The sequence below is a fragment of the Crocuta crocuta genome, unplaced genomic scaffold (assembly GCF_008692635.1).
Source record: "Crocuta crocuta isolate KB4526 unplaced genomic scaffold, BGI_CrCroc_1.0 scaffold159, whole genome shotgun sequence".
NCBI lineage: Eukaryota > Metazoa > Chordata > Mammalia > Carnivora > Hyaenidae > Crocuta > Crocuta crocuta.
In genome coordinates, this window is record NW_027533263.1 from 2,188,038 (window position 1) to 2,212,513 (window position 24,476).

At 41.7% G+C, this 24,476-nt stretch overlaps 1 protein-coding gene across 1 annotated transcript in view; it reads left to right on the forward strand.

Annotated features, from left to right (window-relative positions):
* KIAA2012 (KIAA2012 ortholog) overlaps nt 1–24,476 on the forward strand; it is a 110,833-nt gene that overhangs the window by 28,346 nt on the left and 58,011 nt on the right. Inside the window, exons 9-12 of the mRNA XM_077747590.1 lie at nt 270–419; nt 3,189–3,359; nt 5,642–5,752; nt 16,552–16,620. Coding sequence (XP_077603716.1) covers nt 270–419; nt 3,189–3,359; nt 5,642–5,752; nt 16,552–16,620 — 501 coding nt within the window. The remainder of the gene's footprint in view (nt 1–269; nt 420–3,188; nt 3,360–5,641; nt 5,753–16,551; nt 16,621–24,476) is intronic.

A 24,476-nucleotide genomic window follows, 5' to 3' on the forward strand; every position in this document is an offset into this window, starting at 1 on the left:
GTGCACCTTAAAAGCTCTTGCAAAAGTACCAGAGTTGCCTCTAATTGGCCAGGCTTGAGTTGTATGCCCAACTTGGACCCAATCACTGCAACTAAGACAATGAAATGTGCTCATTAGCCAGTCACATGCCCATCCCCAGAGTCAGGGAATGACACAGCTCCACCCAAACTACATAATGTGAGCAGGGGAGAGATGCGTCCCCAAAAAGAAGAGACAGGTGGCAAAAACCACAGACATCTACAAAACTTGGCTTTCTCCTTGTCTCCTAGGTGTTCCACACCCTGAGTCAGGACCAGAAACAGAAGAAAAGGCCAGACCTTTATGGAAATCTCCCTTGAAGCATGCTTCCCTAGAAAAGCCAAGGGAGTTAATGGTGCATCTCCCAGTGGACACGGGCAGGGACATGCTCTCACCTCAAGGTAGCTATTAATTCCCTCCAGCCTCCCACAGGACTCTCACCCCAAAGGGAAGCAAGGTAAGAGACTCAAGGGACCTCAGCTGTGAAGACAGAGGCTGGAAAGGAGGCCCGTTGCTCCCGTGCCACAGCTGCCTTAACCAAAGTACTATTATGAAACCAATTTAGTGTCTAGCTCATGCAACTTACTCACTGAATCATCCCCCTACTAATAGTTTCTGGTTGCAGATATAAAACATCACCAAACTTACTAAAAATTTGCTGCATGCTTTATAGTTTATCCCAAGTTTTTAACCAATGAAATTCCATTTCTAATCAATTTAGGAATATGTATTTATTCATTAAAAGTCATAATATCAATAAAAGACTTCACTCCAATTTTCCAAAACATCACATGGACATTTGAAATTGTACACAATGCATGTATCTAAGTGAACTTTTTATGTGTTGATAGGATGGAAATAATGGGTCATATTTAGAAAGCCCTTCATTTTTTACTAAACTGAACCTCCTTTTCAAAGGGCAAGATAACTGTGTGGCAAATGCTGAGTGGCTTCTGACTAGTGGTAATGAAAAGTAAAAGGATGAGCATTCATATTTACAGAGTTCTTTCTCTGTGCCAGGTACCATCCCTAGTTTATCTCATTTACTCCCCACAACAACCTTACCCTCATTTCACAGACCAGAAAACTGAAGCCCTGGGACATAAGGAACTTGTTTGAGGTCACATGATTACAAGTGGCCTAGCTGTGATTGGAGCTGAGGGCTTCTGGTGCCAGAATCTGTCCTCCTACCGATTACTCTCTACTGTCTTTCAGAATAAATAAAACAATGAACAAGTCAGAATATTCTTGAGATGTTTCAGTATTGAGAAATTCCTTTGATTATTGGGGGAAGGAGCTCATTAACTCCATCTCCTAAGTGAGAGTTAATCATCCTAAAGACTCTGAAGTTTCCTTTAAAAAAAAATCCAAATAAGGGTAACAGTCACTCTGTGCAAACAAGTAGAAAAGCAGCTTTCCACCTGTGGGTCACAAGGTCAGGTGCACAGTTTGAGCCACTGGATCAGTAGCAACACTGGTAAATTTTATCTTTGGTATTGCTCACCTCACAATGCTCTCCACTTGTTTTGAGCTGCTGTGTCCACCAAGTATCTAGAGCTTGCTTATTGTCTGCTGCCCTGCCAGGGGGAGCCTGGTCTAGAAGTCCCTGATACCTTAGTGTGAGTTAGTGCAGTACGTGACTCAACCTAGTGGTAGAGGCATAAAGGAAAAAGTCTAAAGAGGCAAGGTTTCCATGGCAAGCTTTCTTACAAGATTCCTGGGGCAGGTGTTTAAAGCTGCTAAGCAGGACGGCCCCATTGCCAGAGGTTGCACGTACCCATTTACTTGCTGTGCCCTAGGTTATCTCACCTCAAATATCATAAAAATAAAACCAGATTTTATATATGCATATACACCATACATATTTTTTGATGAACCTCCTGAGATTAAATTGCAGACTTTGTATATTTCTTCCCTTAGCAGAATATATTTCCTAAGAGCAATGAGTTTCTCCCTCATAACCACAATGCAATTACCACACTCAAGAAAATTAATGTTGATGCAGTATTATTTCTAATAAACAGTCCATATTCAAATTTTCTTAATTACACCAATAATATTCCTTATAGATTTTCCCCCCAAGCAATCCAGGACTCTACTCAGGATCATGTATTGTATTTAATTGTTCCATGTCTTTAGAATCTTGTTTTTCATGACAATGACATTTTTGAAGAGGATAGACTAGTTGCTTTTCAGAATTATGCTCAATTTTGATTTGTCTGTTTCCTTGTGATTAGGTTAAGATGCAACATTTTTGGCAAGAAGAGTAGTAAGTGATAATACATCCTTCCCAGCAATCACATCAAGAGACACAAAATATCCCTTCATATTTATTCCATTTGTTATAATTTGTTTTATTATAGGGGATGTTAAATTTCATTATTTAATTAAAGGTGGTATCTACTAGATTTCTCCATTGTAAAGATACATTTTCCCTTTATAATAAATAAGTAGCCTGTGATACTTTGAAATTGTGTGTGAAGCCAGCTTTGAAACACAACAGCAACAGTGTGTTGAACATGAAATAAAGACCACTCTCTCTGAGATTAAGACAAGGTCTCAATCACTTAGATTACTGGGTTTCACCCTTCCTAGAATAGTCCATACTGATTTTGAAAAAGAGCTAGAGGAAGACAACGGAAGTGAAGAGAAGGACGTGCTTTGTGTAACATTATCATCAATCCCATTACCCTCTAACTACCATCTGGAAGGTGCTACTTTGTACTTTAAAACCTTGAGGAGCCATGTGATCATTGGTTCTGCTTAGAAAAATTGCTTTGTGGTTGAAACGCTGTAGCCAACAATCCCATGAGACCCAAATCTGGGGGGTTTTTATTTTGAGACTTTGGTCTAGGGTCTAAAAGGTTCTCATAGCCTCTCTAGTCTTTTTTCTATCTCAGGAGCCCGTGAATAAGATGAGAGCAATAACCACTGCTTGAGTGCTTGGAGGCTCCCCAACTGAAGGGCCACTGTTCTAGCCACCTTGGCCATGGGAGACACCTGGCCTCCACTCCTTAGCAGGGCTAGAAAAGAGGGGCAAACTTAAGAACATGTGGAATAAACCAGCCCATGCACAAGGAGCTATCAACCAAGTCAAAACAAGAGATTCTTTCTCCTCCTTGCTGATTTAGAAGTTCTTACTTGTACTTTTTCTCCTTTTGCTTTGGAAGATGATGATGCCTCACCCCAAAATGTGACACCATCATCGTCCCTGATTAAAGGAAGAAAAAGTCCAGAGAGCCAGAGGGGCCTGGACAGCCCCAGGACATCAGGCCACAGCAGCTCCACAGGGCCCATGGACATGAGAAGGGCCAAGGGAGCACTTCCAGCAGAAGGACAAGGTAATCACTTCTGGGGTACACAGATGCTCCCCACCCAGCTTGTCTGTTGTTCTGGGCTCATTTTAATCATCTGCCAGGGCCACACAGTAGCTGTGATGTAAGCTGTCTGAAAGCTACCCCATTGAAAAGGGGAAATGAACATTGTTTCCAACAATGTCTGGGATTAATGTTCACCATGCATATTCCTAAAGAGTCAGTACATGTTTTAAGAGTTTGCTGCACCAACACGCACTGCCAAGCTGTTCTGTGCTCTCTTCACTCTTGGCAGCAGTGTGTGATGACACAGCTCCCTGTGCTCATCAGGGAGACACGCTACTGGATTTACCAGGATACTCAACACCCTTCTTGGGGCAAGGGAGCCTGGTGACATGACCCTGCCAACAGAAAGAATCCCCAGAGAGAAGTCGCCCTCTAGCCCAGGGCAGAACCTGAGGCCTGTTCAGAGAGAGAGAAGGACTCTAGGTTTCTATTGAAGGGTGAGGCAGAGCAAATCTACATCTCTATGACTTAGGCCCACTTAAAAGTGCTTATTCTTAACGGCTGACAGTCCAGGAGGAGACTAAGATGCTTATACAAGAGCAATAATGCCGAGACAGTGTAGCAATAGCTTCCATGGGGGCTTTGATCTAAAGGCAGCTAATAAATAAAGCAAAAATTGCTTAGAATCCAAATTATCTGAGAGTCCCTTAGGGAGGTGCAATGTTGGACACTGACAAACCATTTTCTAGAAAGAGCAGCTCAGCCAGCTGTTCCTCCTTCATGGGAGTGTTGGGCTACTTTTTCTGGTTGAGCCCCAGAGGAAGGAGATTGGTGTGTGTTTGGGTGCCAGACAATGTGAAGAAAGTATCTCTGTTAACAGCAGAATCACACTCAGGGCTGCAAGAAACTCACTCTCTGAGAGGCACATGGGAACTGAGAACCACAAAGATAGCAGGTATGGCATCTTTCATTTTCATCTCACACCATTCAGGGACAGGATGCCTCACTGTTTAAGTCTCTGACTCCCTCCCTCCCTCCCTCTCCCTCCCTTCCTCCTTCTCTCTCCCTCTCCCCCTCCCTCCTTCCCCCAAGCATGTATAGTTGAAGCCTTGTAAGCATAAATTAAATACATAGATCAGTAACTCCTTTATGTGTTTGCAGCTTCTCTAACACTGCAATGGTCAAAATCAAATCCCTCTCTCTCCCTAGCTCTCTCTCTTTTTCTCTAAAGATGTCATTTTCACTTATAAACTATTTCTGTAAGAAATCATTCTCCCACAACCCCTGCCCCTTTTATACTTGCATGGCAGTGATCCTCTATTAAATTTGATACAAATGAACCAACCTCTGTAATAACAGTGTTCTGGGAGGTTGCATAGCCCAAGACAAATCACAGCAAACACACACACACAACCATACTTGGACATTTGTATAAAGGGAGAATCTGATTAGAATGAATGCCAGGGCCATGACTAGGATAAGAATGCAGATTAAAGCCTTACATGTGTTGGCTAAGTGTGTGTAAGTGAATGTGTGTATGAGAGCACATGGGTATATGAGGGTGTGTGTATGCTTACATGAGTGCTTGTGTGTATATGTATGTGTGTGTGATTATGTAGGCATGCATGTCTGAGAACAAGTGTGCATGTATTGATGTATGTGTCCTTGTTCATGCATGGTACACATGTACATGCATGCAAACATGCATGTGTGGTTGTGCATGCATGCGTTTGTACACTCACTTTGCATACATATGTGTGTACACACCTCTCTGTAAATGTGTGTGTGTGTGTGTGTGTGTGTTATGTCCTTGTAAGCATCCACTGTGGCTGGTGGCCAGCTCTACTCCTAACCCCTGTGCCTCAGTGACAGGAAAGGGAAGGTTATAGAAATATCTTCAACTCTTCTAAGCAACAGAGGGAAATACAGCTTCCTTCTCCTCAGTGGCCTGAGGCCCCTGGAGTCACTGAGCAGCCCCAGCATTGATCCACAGGGTAGGCTGTACTGCTGAGCACTGCATAGATACATGTGATAGAAAAGGGAAGCAGAAGCTGGAATCACCAAGCCTTGCGCCCAGCGGCTGGGCTCGTAGGCTACTATTCATCCCACACTGACCTCCAGAGGGCAGGGGGTAAATGATGGCCCTGCTCTGCCAATCCCAGGAGCAGGGCTGACCCTGCACTCTGGGAGGCACCTGAGCACACTGGCATCTGCCTGCTGGGAATCTAGGGAGCACAGTCCAGATGAAGCCTGCCTCCCCTACACTGGTGCTAACATTGTCCAAACTTGTGTTTATTTTCAAGAAGATTCCAGAGACCCCACACTGGGACACTTCTCACTGGGTCCAGATGGAGAAAACATCTGCCTGTCCCTTCCTGGGCCTACTGAAACAGAGGAGCCTCTTTCAGGTAAAGGTAAGATGATACACAGCAGGCCAGCCTCACTTTTATATGGAAAGATTTTACCTGTAGCTTCCAAAACTTCCCAGCAGCAGAGACATCATTAAAAACAGATGCAAGTCAGCCAGTTTCTCCCATCTCACTGACACAGAGGTGCTTCTGTAGCTCAGACACAATAACCCAATGTTTGCATGACAAGTTCTCTCTTGCTGGAGCATCTGGAGAGGGAAGTTCCTGTGGAATGGCTTGGAGGAGGTCTAATGTGCTGTGTTGATGCCTTGATGAGAATGATAAAGCCCTTTTGGTAATTGCCCAAACTAAACACTGCCTTTTCTTTCCTTTCCAGCCACCTTCCAGAGGTGGAGATGGTTAATTGGTAATCCAATCAGGTATCCTTGTTATGTGCATTGGTTCATTGCTGCAAATCATTTGGCTTCTGACAGATATCAAGGCAGTTTCCAAAAACCCTCTGGCACATTACCTTTTTGGAGAAGAGATGCTGGCTCTGGTCAATAGCCATTTTGCAAAGGGAAAAAAATTGAAGTCAGAGGGTGATGAGTATCAACCACCCAGGAACCACCATGATGTGTATGCATGAGACGTATGCCCAGCAGGCTTCTTGATGAGGAAGATTAAAATCTGTACTCATTTGGTGAGTTATGTCACCACTGGCTTAATAAAAAGAGCATGAATTCAAAGCCAGGAGATTTGAGTAGCCCTGGCTTGTCCTCTACCTCCATCTACATGTCAGATGACTTTGGGTCAGTCCCTCCCAGTGTTCATGGTCCCTCATCCAAAATGAGAAGCTCAAGTCCTCTACCTCCAGCAGCTGGAAAGTAGTTTCTTGACTATTACTACAGTTTACATATTGCATCTATTGCTAAGGAAGTAGATGTACACGGGTTTCCAGAAACTAGAATGCATTCAGTTCCAAATTCAGTGTTAAAGAACTTTTATCACCACTTGGGTTGTCTCATGATGTAGGTATAAAAATAACTTGGTTCTGAATTGTTGGAAGCAGAATTAGGACAGGTGGAGGCCACTGTCCGTGTGACCCAGCTGGTACAACCACTGGAGAGCAAATATGATTCTGTTCACCTGCTGCACATTTGTCCACTCTGTTCCAGGAGAAACAGCTCCTCTTTTGGTAAAGCAAAAGCTGGAAGCAGAAAAGGAAATATTTAGGCTTTAAGTTTGTTGTCACTTGTCAATATGATGTTTCAGTCATTTTGGTGTTCCCAGCACCTAACACAGTCCCTAACACATACATAGCAGGATCACAATCAATTCTCATTGAAAAATCTTTCAATAATTTTCACACAAAAGGAAGAAAGAGAAGTGAAATTTATACTGAATAAGTGGAGACTTGTCTGCCATCTTGTGCTAGTTCCATGAACAATACATTTAATCCTCTCAAGCCTAAAGGCATTCACTGTAACCTTGTTGAATAAATCAGTCCATCAGTCAGTCAGTCACTGGCCTCTTGCCAGCCTTCCTCCACATACAGCTGGTGGGCCTTTAGTCTTGATGGTGATTGGAAAGTGCCCTGGAAGACAAGGCAGAACCTGAAACCCACATCTCCCTACAGGGGCCCATAGAAAAGGTCTAGCCTTCAAAGAGTCTCTGTGAATGGGAAAGATTTGTTGTTGTTTTGTTTCATTTCATTTTGAGAAGGAATATACTAAAAAAAAATGTTCAACTCTTACAAAGGACTTGCTCCAATTACACAAAACTCTTAGTAGCTCAGTTTGTTCAAATCCGTTTCGACCATCCTCCCCACCCTACCCTTCCAGTCTCATCTCCCATCACATTCAGGCCCACTATTTTCTCATCCCTCTGATGGCCCAGATGTTCAGGCTTCCTTCTCTTACCCCCTTCCCAGCCTTTGCCCAACTGCCCACAATATTGAGAATTGTTTTAAGTTACAGGCAAAGGCTCATCTTTTCTGGGACAGTTTTCTTAATAAATCCACCTCTTCTCTATAACTGCCTCAGCCCATTCCTTTCTCTCAATCTCAGTGTGATTATTGTTTTTATCTGCATCTGTTTTCTGTTTAGCTCCCCAAATACATTACATGAATCCTGGAGAACTTCTTATCTTTATCATATGTCCAAGAAATGCATGTTGATTGACTGAATACCCCAGGTACCACAAAGGAAAATGCTTTGGGGATCACAGTTGGGTTGTTGTTTTGTTTTTTTAATTAAAAAAAATCTTGAGTAAAGGAGACAATATGATCTGTCTGATCTTTTCTGAGACTCTCAGACTCTGTCAACATCTATTTGGAAATACATTCTTAGGCAATTAGATCATGATATCTTGCTTTCAGAGAGCATAGAGAAATGGATATAAACCTTCAGAAGAAAAAAAAGATGTGAAAACTAGAGATGGAATTCGACCCTCTTGGTTATGTTGGGATATTGCAACACTTAGAAAATTCAAAGGCTTAAGAAAGGAAAAGTTCACTTGGAAAGATACTAGTCAAAGCAGTGGCTGTGCTCTCTGCATTGCTGATCCTTGAGACAGATCCTTCACCTATGTTCCCAGTCATGGTGGCCACAAGAGAAGTTTTCTTTCATAAGTTTTTTATTGAAAGAAGTTCAACGATGTCTGTGCCAGTGATTCAGGTTGGGACTTCAGGTACAATGTAAATTTAAATTCTTTTTTATTTAATGTTTGTTTGTTTGTTTTGAGAGAGAGGGAGAGAGAGAGAATTCCAAGCAAGCTCCATGCTATAAGCAAGAACCTGACACAGGGCTTGATCCAACAAACCATGAGATCATGACCTGAGCTGAAATCAAGAGTCAGACACTTAACCAACTGAGCCACCCAAGTGCCCCTATGTAAATTTAAATTTTTGATCTCTTTCAGAGTTTCCAGTTAGCACTTGTTCTTGTCCTAAATGGATTTTTACCCCAAATATGTTCTTTTGTTTTGGTCATTTATTTTATTATTTTTTAATGTTTATTTATTTTTGTGTGTGCATGTAAGTGAGAGAGAAAGAGAGAGAGAGAGCACGAGAAGGGGAGGGGCAGAGAGAGAGATTGAGAGAGAGGGAGACAGAGGATCCAAAGCAGGCTCTGTGCTGTAAGTGCAGAGTCCAATGCAGGACTCAAACTCCTGCACTGTGAGATCATGAGCTGAGCCAAAATTGAGAGCCTGTCACTTAACTGACTGAGCCACCTAGGCACCTGTTTTGGTCATTTAATTAGCATCCTTCTTCTTACAACTTTTTCTTGGTATGGTGGTTTTAAAATATGTCCACAAATTCTTTGACACTTCTTCCTCCGAAATGAAGAGACTAATGCTTCTTCCCGTGAATGTAGACTGGACATAGTGGCTCACTTCTAATAAATGTAGACTATGACAGAAGTGACCCAGACTGAGCCTGGGTCATAAAAGGCATTGTGGCTTCCTCCTGGCTCTCTCTCTCTTGGATTACTCACTCTGAGGAAAGCCAACCACCATGTCTGTCAGAGACTACTCAAGCAGCGTTGTGGAGAGGTCCATATGGCAAGGAAGTAATGCCTCCTGTCAGCAGCTAGAATAAACTTTCCAGACTTATGGGTAAGCTACCTCGAGAGGAGATGCTCCAGCACCAGTGAAACCTTCAGGTGACCATCCTGCCTGACATTGTGCCTACAGACTCACAATAAACTCTGCACTAGAATCACACACCAAAGCCATTCCCAGATTCCCACAGAAACTGTAAGATATAATAAAGGTTTATTGTTCTAAAGTCAGTAGATTTGGAGGTAATTAGTGTTAGCAATAGATCATATACTTCGTGTCACTTCCTGGTGATCTGCAATTTGGTAAACAGAAAAATATAGGGTGTTAAGAATATTCCAGCTGGTCCCAAAACACTGATTATTTGGAGGCAAACATATACTAAATGGTTGACTTTCTCTTTGCTTTCCCCATTTGGCATCTGTGATAATGTAGGTTGTGGCAACCCATGGGTAAAAGAATATGATTTTCCTTGAGTAGTCTTTCTCTTAACTGCTGCCTTGAAGAAGATGCCAGGAGAGTTAAAGGAGAACAGTCCACTGGAGGTGTCTAGTGGTTCAGTCAGTTGAGTGTATGACTTTGGCTCAGGTGATGACCTCATGGTTCATGGGTTCAAGCCCTATGTTGGGCTTTGCACTGTCAGTGCAGTGTCTGCTTCAGATTCTCTCTCTTTCTCTCTCTCTGCCCTCCCCCACTTGCTCTCTGTCTCTCTCTCTCTTTCAAAAATGAATAAACATTTAAAAAAATTTTTTTAAATAAAGGAGGAAAAGTCCTTTAGACAAAATAATGTGCAGGGTAAAAAGAAAGAACTCCAGACTAAGTGTCCAAAGTCTTGGGATTTATGCTCAGCCTGTGATTTCTGTGATCGTAGGCAAGTAATTTCACTGCTATGGACTTTAGCTTCCTCATATGGGAAAAGAGGAGATGGAATTAGATCCAATCCTCCCAGAGTATGTCCCATAGAACTCTGATTCCTCAGAAGGTTAACAGGCATTATGTAAAAAAAAAAAAAAAAAGAAAAGAAAAGAAAAAAAAAGGTTCTGAGGTCAAATAAGTGTAGAAACCAGTGGGCTAAATTAGCTAAGCATTTTTCTTACTGCAGGACTTCACAAGGCCTCTAATATGCTAATATGAATTACTGCTCTTTCAGATGAGGATATGCATTGTTGCCCAAACTTATTTGACCCCTTAATTCTTTACTGTTTTCAGCAACACATCATGTTTGGAAAACTAAGTCATTTTTGGAACACTTTGGAACATACTAAACTGATGCTTTCTAAGGTTCCTTCCAGCTGTAATGCTGTATGTTACTAAATATGCCCTTTTCCCAAGGAGACTCTCTTGGTGGGGCAGTTCTTCTCTCTAAATCCTGAAGCAGGATCTCGGCCATTCAATAATTCATGACTGTTCTTAATTTTCATTTTCCAAACATCACTTCTAATTATAAGGTCCACAATCTATCCATCCCTGAGTGAGAAGTAGAGGAAGGTAAGAAGAAGCCAGTGTGCAAATAGGTCCTTTTGTCCAATCAGTGTTTGTTAATAACCCATAAGAAAAAATGTTGGCAGTTCTAACAATATCAGGTCAATTGAAAGAAAGGAAAACGTGACTGGATATGCTCACTTGGCACCTAGCATTTCCTCCCAGTGGGCCTTCCTGTATTGCAGAGGCTAGAAGGCTAAAAACACTTCCCAGATAACCTTTGCCATCAGGAGGCTGTGTGCAAATTGGGTTCTGCCAAAGAGCTGCACTAGAGCCACAGAGGGCAGAAGCATTGGGCTATTTGCACTGACAAGCAAGCTCATGAAGACTAAGGTAGTTGCCACAGCAACTTTATAAGCACCAAGTTCTGTATAGTAATTCCGTTCCTTTTTAAAATACATGGTGGTTTCCGTTCTCTACAAAGCCCTGACCAACACACTCCTCTTACAGAAATTATGGGAGATTCCCATGAGGCTCGGCATGGGGCTAATTTGGGTCTATCACATAGACCACAGGGCAGGCTGTGATAGCTGTGCTTATGCCTGGACTTCATAGAGAAGCAGGGTTCTTTCCTTCACCACAGTGAGGCCAGCAAGGCCCCAGCAGCCCACACTGGAAGGTGTTCCGATAGCCACCAGCAGAGAACCACTAAAAAATACTAGGGAGCCTCCTTTCCTTTGACAAAAACCTCCAGTGATTCTTATAAGTACAAAGACTCCCCTACCTCATATTTGGCTAAGGATGTGTCATCATCACTTTATGCCTCTCAAAGAAGAAAGATGTCAAAAATAATAGTTCTCTCTGAATCTGTTGGGAATTCTTTTTTTAAGGAAAAACAAATCAATATGAAATATTGAAGAATATTTAATTCCTTTTTTTGCATATGATGGTACTTATATTTTTTACAAAGCCCATGAAATTATGAAGTATACCTCCCTTGCATTTGTTTCATTTCAGAGAACCCCAGAGTCGAGATAAAATGGAGGCATCACCTTCATCATTGTTTAAGGAGAGGAAGCACTTATCAAATAGACTTCCTGAGAATACTAGTAGATTACATGGATAATAGCAGAGCTGTCTGGTTGAAGTGGGGTTGGTCTATGTCCCCCCAACTTCTCCAAAGCGCAGCTAGTTCTTCCCCTGCTGAGATGGTTCCTGGGTAGGGGTCTATACAGAGCCACTAGAGATAGGAGACCACAGTTTGAAAACTCTCTTATTCAATAGATAAGGACACTGAGACCCGGAGGAGTATGTGGATTTCCCCCAAATACAGCTTCTATGTGGCAAATCTAAGGCTTCTATGTGGCAAATCGAAGGTTCAAATCCAGATCTTCCTGCACCCCCTTAGGTCAAAGCTCTTCCTACTAAATCATACTTGCCTCTAGTCCTTCTTATCCAAATCTCCGGGCTTCAAGGACTAGCTGAATTCCCACTTTCTTTGTGAAGGCTTACCTGACATCATGCTGACTACTCACTTCTTAGGTTCCACTCATTCTTACTGCTTGGGCCTCTCACTAGGTACTCCATCACCTCCTTTCATCATTTTTATTTTTTTTCTTCTTTCCTCTCTGAGATTTAAAATTCCTATAGGTCAGTCTCCTTTATCTACTTCTGAATATCCCAGAAAATACCACAGGCACTCCTGGAACACTGCCCATAAACAATGGTTGACACTGTGAGTGGCAGAGACTTTAACTGTTCCCCAATATCCATTCTTTCATTATGCTTTTTATTAAAAGCATCCAAGGGCACCTGAGTGGCTCAGTCAATTGACCATCTGACTCTTCATTGTGGCTCAGATCATGATCTTACAGTTCATGAGATCAAGCCCCACATTGGGATCTGCACTGACAGTGCAGAGCCTGCTTGGAATCGTCTCTCTCCCTCTCTCTCTGCTCCTCCCCAACTCGCACATGTGTGTGCATGTGCACTCGTTCTCTTTCTCTCAAAATAAATAAATAAACATTTAAAAGCATCCAAGTTTAGCTGAATATATGGCTGCTGGCTGTAAATTATGTTTTCCAGCCTCTCTTGTAACCAAGCATGGCCATATGACTAAGTTATAGCTAATGAAATGTGAATGGAAGTTAATGTGTGAAACTTCCAGGTTATTTTCTTAAAAGGACACTGGTTGCCTTCCTCTTTACCAAAAGAGGTCTTCTTTCCCCTTGGACTCAGTGGGGGTGGTAAAATAGCCTCAACCAGGTAGAAGAGGGCAATAGTCTATGAGATAATGGAGCCATAAGATATAACAATCCTCAGTGCTCAGATAACTCCATGAAGCAAAGCCATCCTGATCTGCCCACCTACCTCTCAACTCTTATCAGAAAGATAAATGTTTATCTTTTAAAGTCTTTTTGTCACAACAGTTTACCATGTTCCTTAACTAAAATAATTCAACTATAATAACATCTGCCATCCCAAACCATAAGAGACTCTTACAAACAGAACAAACTGAGGGTTGCTGAAGTGGAGGTGGGGGGGGAATAGGCTAAATGAGTGATGGGTATTAAGGAAGACACTTGCTGTGATGAGCACTGGGCATTATAAGTAAGTGATGAATCACTAAGTTCTACTACTGAAATCATTATTACACTCTATGTTAACTAACTTGGATTTAAATAAAAATTAAAAATTTGAAAAAGTTCATGCTACCCCAAAAAAGAAAAAAGGATTACCCTCAAATGTGTTTCCAATTCCAGTCCTCAAAATGATACTGAAATACATGATAAAGTGTATTTCCCTGTTAGCATCAAAAAATAATATCTGCCATACTAGTTCACGCTTGGCAACATACTTGCAGTATATCCAGTAAAGTATTAAGCAAAATTCTGTTATAAAATATTATTGGACCTAAAAGAGAGAAGAAGATCCATTACATGCATGTTTGACTCCTATAATAAAATGTGAAAGCCTACCACACACAAGGGACAGAGAAAGAGGTTGATAATGAGCGCAAATATCCTCAGGCACTATGTCACAGGTGTCATCTCATTCCATCAGCCCAATAATCCCATGAAGTGAGTATTTTCATTCACATATTATAGGTGAGGAAACAAACACAGGAGCCTAACTCCCCTGTGCATGTTGATTTCACCTGATAGGCAGCAAGTTTACTCATTCACAGGCCTCCCTATCCTAGAGCGTGTGCTCTCTCCTCCTGCTTCCAAGGCCCAGTGCCTGTGGCTGGTGCCCAGCAGGGCCTCACAGCCCATGTGAGGACAGACTCACAAGCAGTGAATTCCTCCACAAGGCAGAATGGCAGGAGTGCAGCATCAGAGGCCTAACCAACATGATTCGGAGGTGTTCAAGGAAGTAGCGATCGATTTTAACCTACGGGAGTGGGAAGGATTTTTGCAGAGAAATTCCACTTGCACTAACCTTTGAGAAATTAGTAAAAGTGGATAAACAGTGAAGAGAGAAAGATATGACCAGTTGAGAGGCCAGCATGAACAAAGATAAAGAGAGACAGGAAAGTAGAATACGTGTGAAAAACGATAAGCGCCCCATGTATATGGATTGTAAGGGGCTTTGTGGGAGGAGATGAGGCTGAAAGTCAGGCCATAGCCAGACCAGAGAAGACCCTGTGTTCCAAAATAAAGCTATCAATGTTGCTTTTTAGGCAACAAGGGATCACAGATGTTTGAGGAGAGGTATCGTGTAACCCGGTGCATGTGCCAGCATGAAGGAACAGGCAAGAGAAAAGGCTGAGCACTCAGGCTACTGCAGAGCCATCAGGGAACAGCTGATGAGGGCCTGAACAGAAGGCAGTGCACAGACTCGGGGGGGCGCTGCCTGGCTGTGGGGACATGCACCAGCTCTCTGAATCTGACCAGCCAGTGACAAGCCTGATACTAGAGTCTCTTTTCAAAACTAGTTACAATCCTCATCTCAATTTTCTACTCAAATTACCTTTTATCTGTTTTCACTTTCAGTTAAGAGGGGTTTTTTGGAGGGTGTGTGTGTGTGTGTGTGTGTGTGTGTGTGTGTATGTGATGTATTATACTTAAGATAAAGCAACAACAGTTAAGGCCCTGGAGCCCATCACCCCCACAGCAGCACACGCAGAGCCACAGCTCTCTCTTGAGTGGCATTCAATTCCAGCCACCTCCCTCATTTTAAGTTACCCTCCCCTTCCAACACACATACAAAATAAATTTCAGTGTCATACATCTCTCAGCTTGTCAGTGTGCAGTGTACCTGTTTTCTGGCTTATATGCTCTTGGGGAAGTGGTTGAGCTTCCTCACAGAAAACTGTGGTATACAGTAAGAGTCCTAAGGAAAACGCTCAGAGCAAATTTCTTGGGAGCTGTGAGTAAGGCAAAGGGTGAGGCAGTAAGCAGTGATGGAAAGTGTGTGTATAACCCTCCTGTACCCTCTTACCCCCCCACACACAGTGAGGTTTCTCTTTCATGATTGTTTTAGCCTCTTTTTCCTTTCCAACCACCGACCACTCAATTCTTTGAGGGAAAATTAACATTCATTATGCAATTTATCTCTCTCCTTTTAATCCAGAGTGTCTGTCTCCAGGGTCCCTACTCAATAATTAATGTTTGTTCTCATTTCCCATTCTCCAGAGCAACTATTCTTGAACTGTAGGGTCAACAATTAACACTAATTATGGCTTTTCCTCTCTCCAGTGTTGGTTCTCAGAATCCCAAGTTGCCCTGCTCAGCCTAAGTTATGTGTGTGATGTGTGTGTGTGTGTGTGTGTGTGTGTGTGTGTGTGCGCGCGCACACTCGAAAGGTAGAAAAACACCAAGGAACAGGCTTTTCCAAGCCCACCACAGTTTAGCAAATCANAGTAAAAACAAACATTCTTTTTTGGCAACCTCTCTAGTTTATACTTTATTTATTATCAGTAATGAGACAAAGAAGCATAAATGTATATATACATATCTAAATATATTTGGAAGTGAGTCCGAAGGGGGCCAGTTAGAAGATTTCAAAATATTTTCAAGTTCGAATTTTCTATGATTCCTTCTGACTTTTTCCTCCATATTGTTATCTCTTCAATATCACACACATACCCCCCCCCACCATCACGCCCCCCCCACCCCCAATTTCCCATGAAAAGCTGTTCTTCCATTTCAGATCCACTCAGTTGACCTCTTTGCTGCCTATTACAACCACCATCTCTTAACTGTCCTTCTCTGGTCTGTCATCCAATTTCTCCTCATCCATTAAAACAGCTTTGTTTTAATGAGTTTTCATTTTGACCAACAAGGACAGCCAGGAGAATCATTCTTGCCCAAGGTAACTTTAAGAGATTGAAAACAAAAACAAAAACAAAAACAAAAAACCAAAAAATCCCATGAGAGCTATGCAAAAGCCTGTCTGTCTTCTTGGCTGGAATCAGATGGGCTAGAATCCTCTGTCTGCCTTGGTTCAACCCTTGTATTTGTGCTACAGCTGCAGGCTGAGGCTCTCCATACTTGTCTGTCATCCCCCCATGCTGCACACGCTGGGGCCTCACAGCACATCTGCTGTTCAAATCTGGGCATCTCCTCACAGCATGTGTCAAGCATTAACCGTTTCATGCTCTTACTCTGTCAAATGTTCTCCTCTCAGAATTTCAGCATCATGGTCCCTATAGGATTTCACTCTTAAACATCTTCAATAAAAGTATTATTTTCTTCAGCACTTTTTAAATCCCAGATCAACCTTCTCTCCATGATAGCACCAACAGATTTTTTAAACCAATTTATTATGAGGCTTAACCATCAAAGCCTCCACTTGGGTTTCCCTTGTCTTGAAGTAAGAAAAATAGCTTTTTTCAAGACTTGTTCATACTCATAGGTAAAACCCTTATTATTTTTCAGCCTATGAATCTGTCAATTCAAATACCAGCCATGAAAAGGAGGGGTCCGGTATTCAATGCCTCCTAAAAGGTAAGCTTTTCCTCTAAAAAAGGTCACCTCTAGGGGTACCTGGATAGCTCAGTTGGTTAAGTGTCCAACTTTAGTTTAGATCATGATCTCACAGTTCGTGAGTTCGAACCCTACCTCAGGCTCTGTGCTGACAGCTCAGAGCCTGGAGCCTGCTTCAGATTCAGTGTCTCCCTCTCTCTCTGCTCCTCCTCTGCTTGTACTCTGTCTCTCTTCTCTGTCTCTCAAAAATAAACAAACTTGAAAAAAAAAATGGTCACCTCTACTTCTCCTCTATGTCATTTGACTCGCATATATATTATTTCATACTGAGACCTCCAGAAACAACATTTTCTCCCCAAATATAGCAATAAGTAGGAAAGAGGATTCACTTCTTTGAGAGCCTGAAAAGTGTGGTGTCTTCATGAGTTATTCATGGGAAGCCCTGTGTGCTGTGGTCTGAGTATAAATCTTGGGGGAGTAGAGAAGCTGAACCACATGTTATACTTGGCTGGCCCAGGAAGGGAAATCTGCAAGGACGGCCTGTGGGTTCTGCAGGTCATATAGTGCACAATTCATATTATGATGAGATGGACCTTGCCTCTCAAGTTGAGCACAGCTCAGCCTACACAACTGCAAATGAAGAAACTCTTTGAAAAATGCTCTCAGGCATGTTTTTTTTTGTTTTGTTTTGTTTTGTTTTTTGAGAAAGAGAGAGGGTGCAAGTGAACGAGGGACAGAGAGAGAGAGAGAGCATCCCAGGAGGGGCGGAGAGAGAGAAACGGGGCTCATGCTCACAAACTATGAGACCATCATGACCTAAGATGCTTAACAACTGAGCCACCCAGACCCCTACTTAAGCATGTTTTCTAAATGGAGGATTGAGGCGAGTACTACTTCTTCCAAGCTTCCCTTCATACTTCACTCCCACCATGCAGAAAGAAGCAAAAACCAGAAAAGTAGGCTGACTTTGCAGCTCATCCTCCACCTACTGCCATTGCTGCTTCTGCTCCAGACCAGGGGTAAAGGATGATTACGCAGAGACCTTCTCTCTCCCCTAAAAATTGTCTTTGATTAATAGAGAAATGTGTGTCGTCTTCCTCACTGCTTATTTGGAGAGAGTCATCAATGAATCTTGAATGAGGGACCTGCTACAGTGACAGGAAGCAATGCCATAGAGGGAGTGCTGGAGTCAGAGCTGGGGGTGGGGGAACTGGTGTTGCCAGACACTACAAGACTAGAAGGAGAAAAGGCACAATCGTAAGCTTGCCAATCTCAAAATCTAAACAGAGAATACTTGAGAGCATGGAGCATTACTCCTCCTGCCATTCTCCTTGGATGGACATCCTGACCATGGTAGGACGTTTCAGTGTCAGTTCTGTTTATTCTCACTTATTGGTTAGAACGGGGCCAGAGCAGCTCTTAATAGGAACTCTCTAGTGAAGGATGATGATGATGATGGATATGATAGGTACCATGGTTATCTCTCTTTGATATGCTAAACATTGTGCTGAATGCTTTACATTCATTATTTCACTTCATCCTCACACCAATGATAGGAGGTAAATTCTATCATTATCTTCATTTTTCATCTAGGACAATGTGGCTCAGAGAGGTTAAGTGACTTGCCCAAGGTCACACACTAAATGGAGAAGCTGTGATTGGAACCCAAGAACCCTTCATTTTTTACCAGGATGCAGGGATGGTGGAGATATCAATCTAAATAGACATGTTGCCATCTGACCATGTGGAGAGTTTAGGAAATTCCTGACCTAACAACCCCTACAAATAAATGGCTTCTGTTACACATCCTTTTCTCCCTCCAATCCCCCTTACCCAGCATCAGACACCCTTTTGTGGGTAACACTGAAAATGATTTGCAACTTTCAGAGACATAGGGAGGACAGAAGCTGAAAAAAAGTAGGAATAGGTTAGGAGAACCAAACTCTTGAAACAGATTTTCAAGGAAGATAGGCCATTTACAAGGTGGCTTTCGAGACCAAAATCATTCTTCCTAATATGGCCAAAAATGTTATAATTTCATTTCATTCTACTATGAAAAATCTTACTAGGTTCACTTTGAATTCAGAAGTATTCTCTTTCAAGGTTGATACTTCTGAGAAGCTATAGTCATTCACACTTTAGTAAAAATTTATTTGATCAAATGGCTGTCTTCTTGCAACCTAGCTGAGAACAGCTGCTCTGAAGGACTAAAAATTCTGACAGGGGTAAAAACAGAGGTGAGTAATTTGAGGGTAAAGAGTGTTTTAAGAACTGAAACATTCCTAACTGGCGGAAACATTCCTAACTGGCATCCTGAAGAGCTCGGATGAACAGAAGGACATTAGCTATATGAGGAGAAGGCCCAAAAAGAAAAGTACAGACAGGGTAATAGTAGAGTGTCAAAGACAAATTTAGACTATTTCAGAACTACCCCATGGCAAGCTTTATATCCATGAAAGGGAAAGAAAACTTATTTCTTCTCTTCTCTATTCCTAGTAACTAAAAGACCTTAGGCTAATGCAAATCTCTTTCTTATTTCCAAGCTTTTGAACATAGTGTTGCCTCTGCCTGGAGTACAATTCCTCATCTCCTCCTATCTACTGTCATTTTTAAAAATTGAGGTAAAATACATACAACATAAAATTTACCACTTTAACCATTCTTACATGTGCCATTCACATTGTTAAGTAGATTCACATTGTTGTGCAACCAACTCTTTTCTTCTTACAAAACTGAAATGTTGTACCCATTAAATAAAAACTCCTGATTCCAATGGGAGCATAGAGCACCTCTTTCATGGCTTAGATATAGGAAACATATTTGTTCCTTTGATTTGCTCAATGACCTTAACAAAAAATTCTTGCATCTCTTTGTACTTGACGTTTCTCATTTGCTTTTAAGAAAATGGATGTAACGCTACTCTGAAAATACTTGATACTCCCTGGAATTGGGTTCAAAGAGAAATTCAAGAAATTTCTATTCATTGAAATCACCTATAGATCTTTCACAACTTTTTGTTTTCTTTTTGGTCATTTGGTTTTAATGAATATCTTCAGGAAAAAATGATAGGATTCCAAAAAAATTATATAGATGGTGGAACTTGGGTATTTGCGGACTGGAAGTTCAGTTTTAACTATTGCAAATGACTTCACAAATCAGGGACACATACAACATGTCATCTTACAGAGGCATGAAGTCAAGTCCTAGACATTTGAGGCTGGAAAACAGGAGACCATCACTAAGCTAGTGAGTGCACCTTGCCCTCCTCTGAGTACCCACATCTTACTTTTGTGATCTATGTTCATTATAACACCTGCAGTTACTCTTGTGAAGTTATTTTTCAAAACGAAGAACACTGATTTTTTCATATAAATATTTTTAATGGCCCTACAAAGAAGGCCAGCTTCTGGGGCTGGTAATGAAAGTAAGCAAAGGTAAAGTGGTTTAACACTTTGATGATTCTCTGCCAAAAAAATAGTTTTATAAATCACTCTAATCCTTTATTTACAAACTCATTAAGAGCTTAAAGAACAGGGTGCCTGGGTGGCTCAGCCAGTTAAGCATCCGACTTCGGCTCAGGTCATGATCTCACAGTTCATAGGTTCGAGCCCTGCGTCAGGCTGTGCTGACAGCTAGCTCAGAGCCTGGAGCCTGTTTCACATTCTGTGTCTCCCTCTCTCTCTGACCCTCCCCTGCTAACGCTGTCTCTCTCTCTCTCTCAGAAATAAATAAAAACATTTAAAAATTTTTTTAATAAAATAAAAAATTAAAAAAAAAGAATTTGAAGAACTCCCCCTCATTTTTCAATTATATTTTAGTTTTACTGGGGATATGATATACACTAGGGGTATTCACAAAACTAAGGATTCTTGAAATTTGCAGAATGTGTCCCTCCCAGGTAGCCAGAATCTGCACTTAGTGTATAATATGCACAAGGGATCAAGGCCTTGCTCAAGCAACGAAGCAGTGTTTAGCACAATGCATTTTAAGGCTGATGTGGATTTTAGTGCGTGCGTGCATGTGTGTGTATACATATCAGTTATATTTCTCAATCTATAATAGAGTTTAGAATATTTTTTCTTCTGTCAGAATGATAAAAAATTATAACTTTCCTTAACTAGTAATCCATAAATACTCTTTTCCTGTTTCATCACCCTTCAGACATTTGTGCCATAAAGAAGCATGAAGCTTTTCTTTAGGATTTTTTTCCTCCTAGATTCTCTGTTGCTTCTTTCACATATCTCCCTGTGGCCTATGGATTTTCATTTGCTGTTGTCTTAGTTCTTTACAATTCCTTATTTGAAAAATAATGAAGACATGAGCATTGGAACAGGTCCAATAGAAAGAATTAGTGAATCTGTTTTACAAGTAAGATTGCTTATTCACTTATTCATTCAACAAACACTCATTGATCATCTCCTAATGCCATATACTGTGTTAGGCACAAGAATAGAGCTGAGAGACAAAGTCCATGCCTTAGTATCGTCCATAGTAGCAGAGTGTGGTGAGAGCTATGAATGAGTGCAGGCTAACTCAGCCTACAGCTTAAAGAAGGCTTTTGGAGTAAGAGAACAATTAAGCTGAGCTTCTAAGGATATATATAGGAACTAGCGAAGAGAAGAAGAGTTAAGGCTGTTCCAGAGAAAGGGACCACACTAAAGTTAGAAAACATGGTGATGTGGGAGAAATGTAAACAGCTTATAACGACTGGTCCCCAGGGCACATGTAAGGAAGAGAGTGGGGAGAAATGCAGTTAGCTAGTGGGGTAGGCAGAAGCCAGATCATGAAAAGGCATAGCAGCAACTAAGAAATTTGTCCCAAAGACTGGGAGATCCCATTTACACAGGAATTGATATAACCAGATTTTTATTTTAGAGAAATGACTCTTCCAGCTATGTAACAAAATGGATTGAAGGGGGTAAGCCTAGAGGCTAGGAAACCAGATGTCTATTCTTGTTTGAGAGTGAGTGACCAAGAACAATATCTTCTACAGAATTAAGATCACCTTAACTGAACTGACCACTTTGTGTGTAGCTCTACCTTCAGCCTTTTTTGTTAATTCCCTTCTTCCTTGCAGTCTTCTACCACAGGTATTCTTATTAATCCTATGATGTACCTTGACTGTAGGATTTCTCATGTAGTTGATATTTTGTTGCCACACAACTTGAATTTAAATTCCATCATCTAGCTTGCCTTCCATTTTGAGATTGGTAAACTGCCATGTACCTTTGGACCTCTCCATAAAAAATAATTCATGAACTTTTGAGAGAAGCTGGTATTCCCAAAGCTAAAGCCAAACCCTTGAGACTGAGCTAGACTTGATCCAAGAAGATATAAGTAAGTAAAAGAACTGTTATTTCAACTTGGAAGAAAAATATTGCCCTTGCATTTACTAGGCATTTCCATATTTACATTCAGACTGACATATCTTCTAGATGAGTCTATTTGGTTCCTTTAATACACCTCCCTGGGGTATGTCTTTAGCTTGAAGATTGTCTCAGGTCTTGAGTAAATGTTTGATATGCCCATCTCACCCTCTTCTTCATCCAAGAAGATTTAAAGTAAAAATGTGTAGCATAAATAAGGTCTTAAATCTTAGCCCAAGAATTTGATAATGACAATACCAAGAGGCCATCTTGGGTCTTGGTTTCCTGCACTAAACAAGCACATCAAAATTTATGATAACATGTCCAACACTCCATAGGTCACAGACATCTTGAGTCATATCATATAAAATAAGTATTTTTAGATATCATTCTTTTTTTAATGTTTTTTTATTTATTTCTAGGAGAGAGAGAGAGAGACAGCGTGAGCAGGGGAGGGTCAGAGAGAGAGGGAGACACAGACTCTGAAATAGGCTCCAGGCTCTGAGCTGGCAGTCAGCACAGAGCCCGATGCAGGGCTCGAACCCACGAACCGCAAGATCATGACCTAAGCGAAAGTCGGACGCTCAACTGATTAAGCCACCCAGGCGCCCCTAGATATCATTCTTAAGGAAAGGTCAGCAGGGCTATGTAAAGGGCCCAAAATTACCCTTCTTTTTATGGTTTAATTTATATTGAGAAGATTTTTTAAATTAATCTGGAATATGCCTTTGTATTTTCCATTTCTGACCAAAAATATAAAACCATGAAGGTACAAAGGCTGACTTTTAGGACTCCTCCCATTGGCTTTGGCTGGAGTCAGCAGGTCCACCCACGTGCAAAGCTGTGAGAAGGCAAAAGTGCTTTCTGAGATCTGTTTGGCAGTGGATATATTCCCTCTCCAATGAGGAACCACTGCATATTATGGAGAAAGTGTCATGAGAGCATACCAAGGATCAAAGAGTAATCATGCCTTAGAAATGGCATATGTGAGAAAAGACCCTACATGTTTATTTTTTTAATAGTTTATTGTCATGTTGGTTTCCATACAACACCCAGTGCTCATCCCCACAAGTGCCCTCCTCCATGCCCATCACCCCCCTTCCCCTCACCCCCATACCCATCAGTCCTCAGCTTGTTCTCAACATTCAAGAGTCTCTCATGGTTTGCCTCCCTCCCTCTCCCCCCGTTTTCCCCCTTCTTCTCCCCCACGGTCCTCCGTTAAGTTCCTCCTCCTATACGTGAGACCCTACATGTTTAAAGCGGCTCCTCCCAGCACCTCCAAAAGCTACTGCCCTTGTAACCACAGAATATTTGGCCACTTGGAGCCTGCGACTCTCCTGTTCTTTCCAAGCCCTGACGCACAACCACGAAGGAGCCAGGTGGCCTGGTTTGCCTCATGAAATGACTTTTTGGTTTGGTCTCTATTCTGATACCAGGTGAGGCCCACCAGAGCATCCCATACTGAGGAAAATAAGTATTCTGAAACAATGAGACTAAATATGATTATATTTCATTTTTATCAAAACAATGAACAATGACAACTTGAGTATTAAACATTGTCAACATAAGTTTAAATAGAAGGAAATTTTAAGGCTATTTTTAGCCTTAAATTTAAGGAAATTTTAAGGAAATCTAGCCTATTCCATGCTAGAATCAGATGTTCCTTCCTGCTTCTGAGTGTTTGGTGAAGAATCCCATGATTTGAAGAAGGCAAAAGAGTTTGGGATGAGACCCCATCTAGCAAGGGTCATCTCTAAAACTGCCTGATTATCTGGTGGGAATGCTATCTCCTTGCTAAAAGCCTGTGGTTAGATTAATGCTAGCCGTTGAAAATCTGCTCTGGCCTGATGGTGGGCAGCCAGAGAAGGAATGTGTTTTCTGTTTATCTCTTTAGTGGCAGAAATATTCATCACAGAAAGACTGAGCTCCCAGTTTCAGGCAGGCCTGGAAGTTGTGCAGTCTGTAGTCTATGAATGTACACACACCAGCTCAGAATGATGAGAAAGAGTCAGGTCTGTGTTCACAGCCAGTTGCCTGCATTGGTTGATGGTTCAGTCAATTCCTTCAGCTTGACAACAGGGGTAGATTCTGCCTCATTGTTCAGAGAGGAAGCTCTACCACCCCCATTGCTTTATCTCCCAGGAATGCAGTTTGAGCTGTCTCCCCTCCTTGACAGCTTGGACCTCAGTAAATTACCAGGGTCTTGACCCAAGAGATGGAGAAGTCCTAAGTGATTTTTTTTTAGTCTCCTATCTAAAAATGTGTTTACATTTCTTGAACTCTGGCTGACTGATTCATTCTCCTCGTGTTGCAAGAACTTTCTTTATGCATTAGGATTTATAAGTTTCATTTCTAGGAGGCCCAAGTTTTCTTCCAAGCCACAGTGAAGTGAACCTCATCTCAACACAATTCTGCTGGACTGGATTTGTCCAGAGGATGGATCATGGCCAAGCAGCTGTTATGTGGCAAACACAAGTGAGGCTAATGGAGGGACTGTGATGTGAAGGGAAA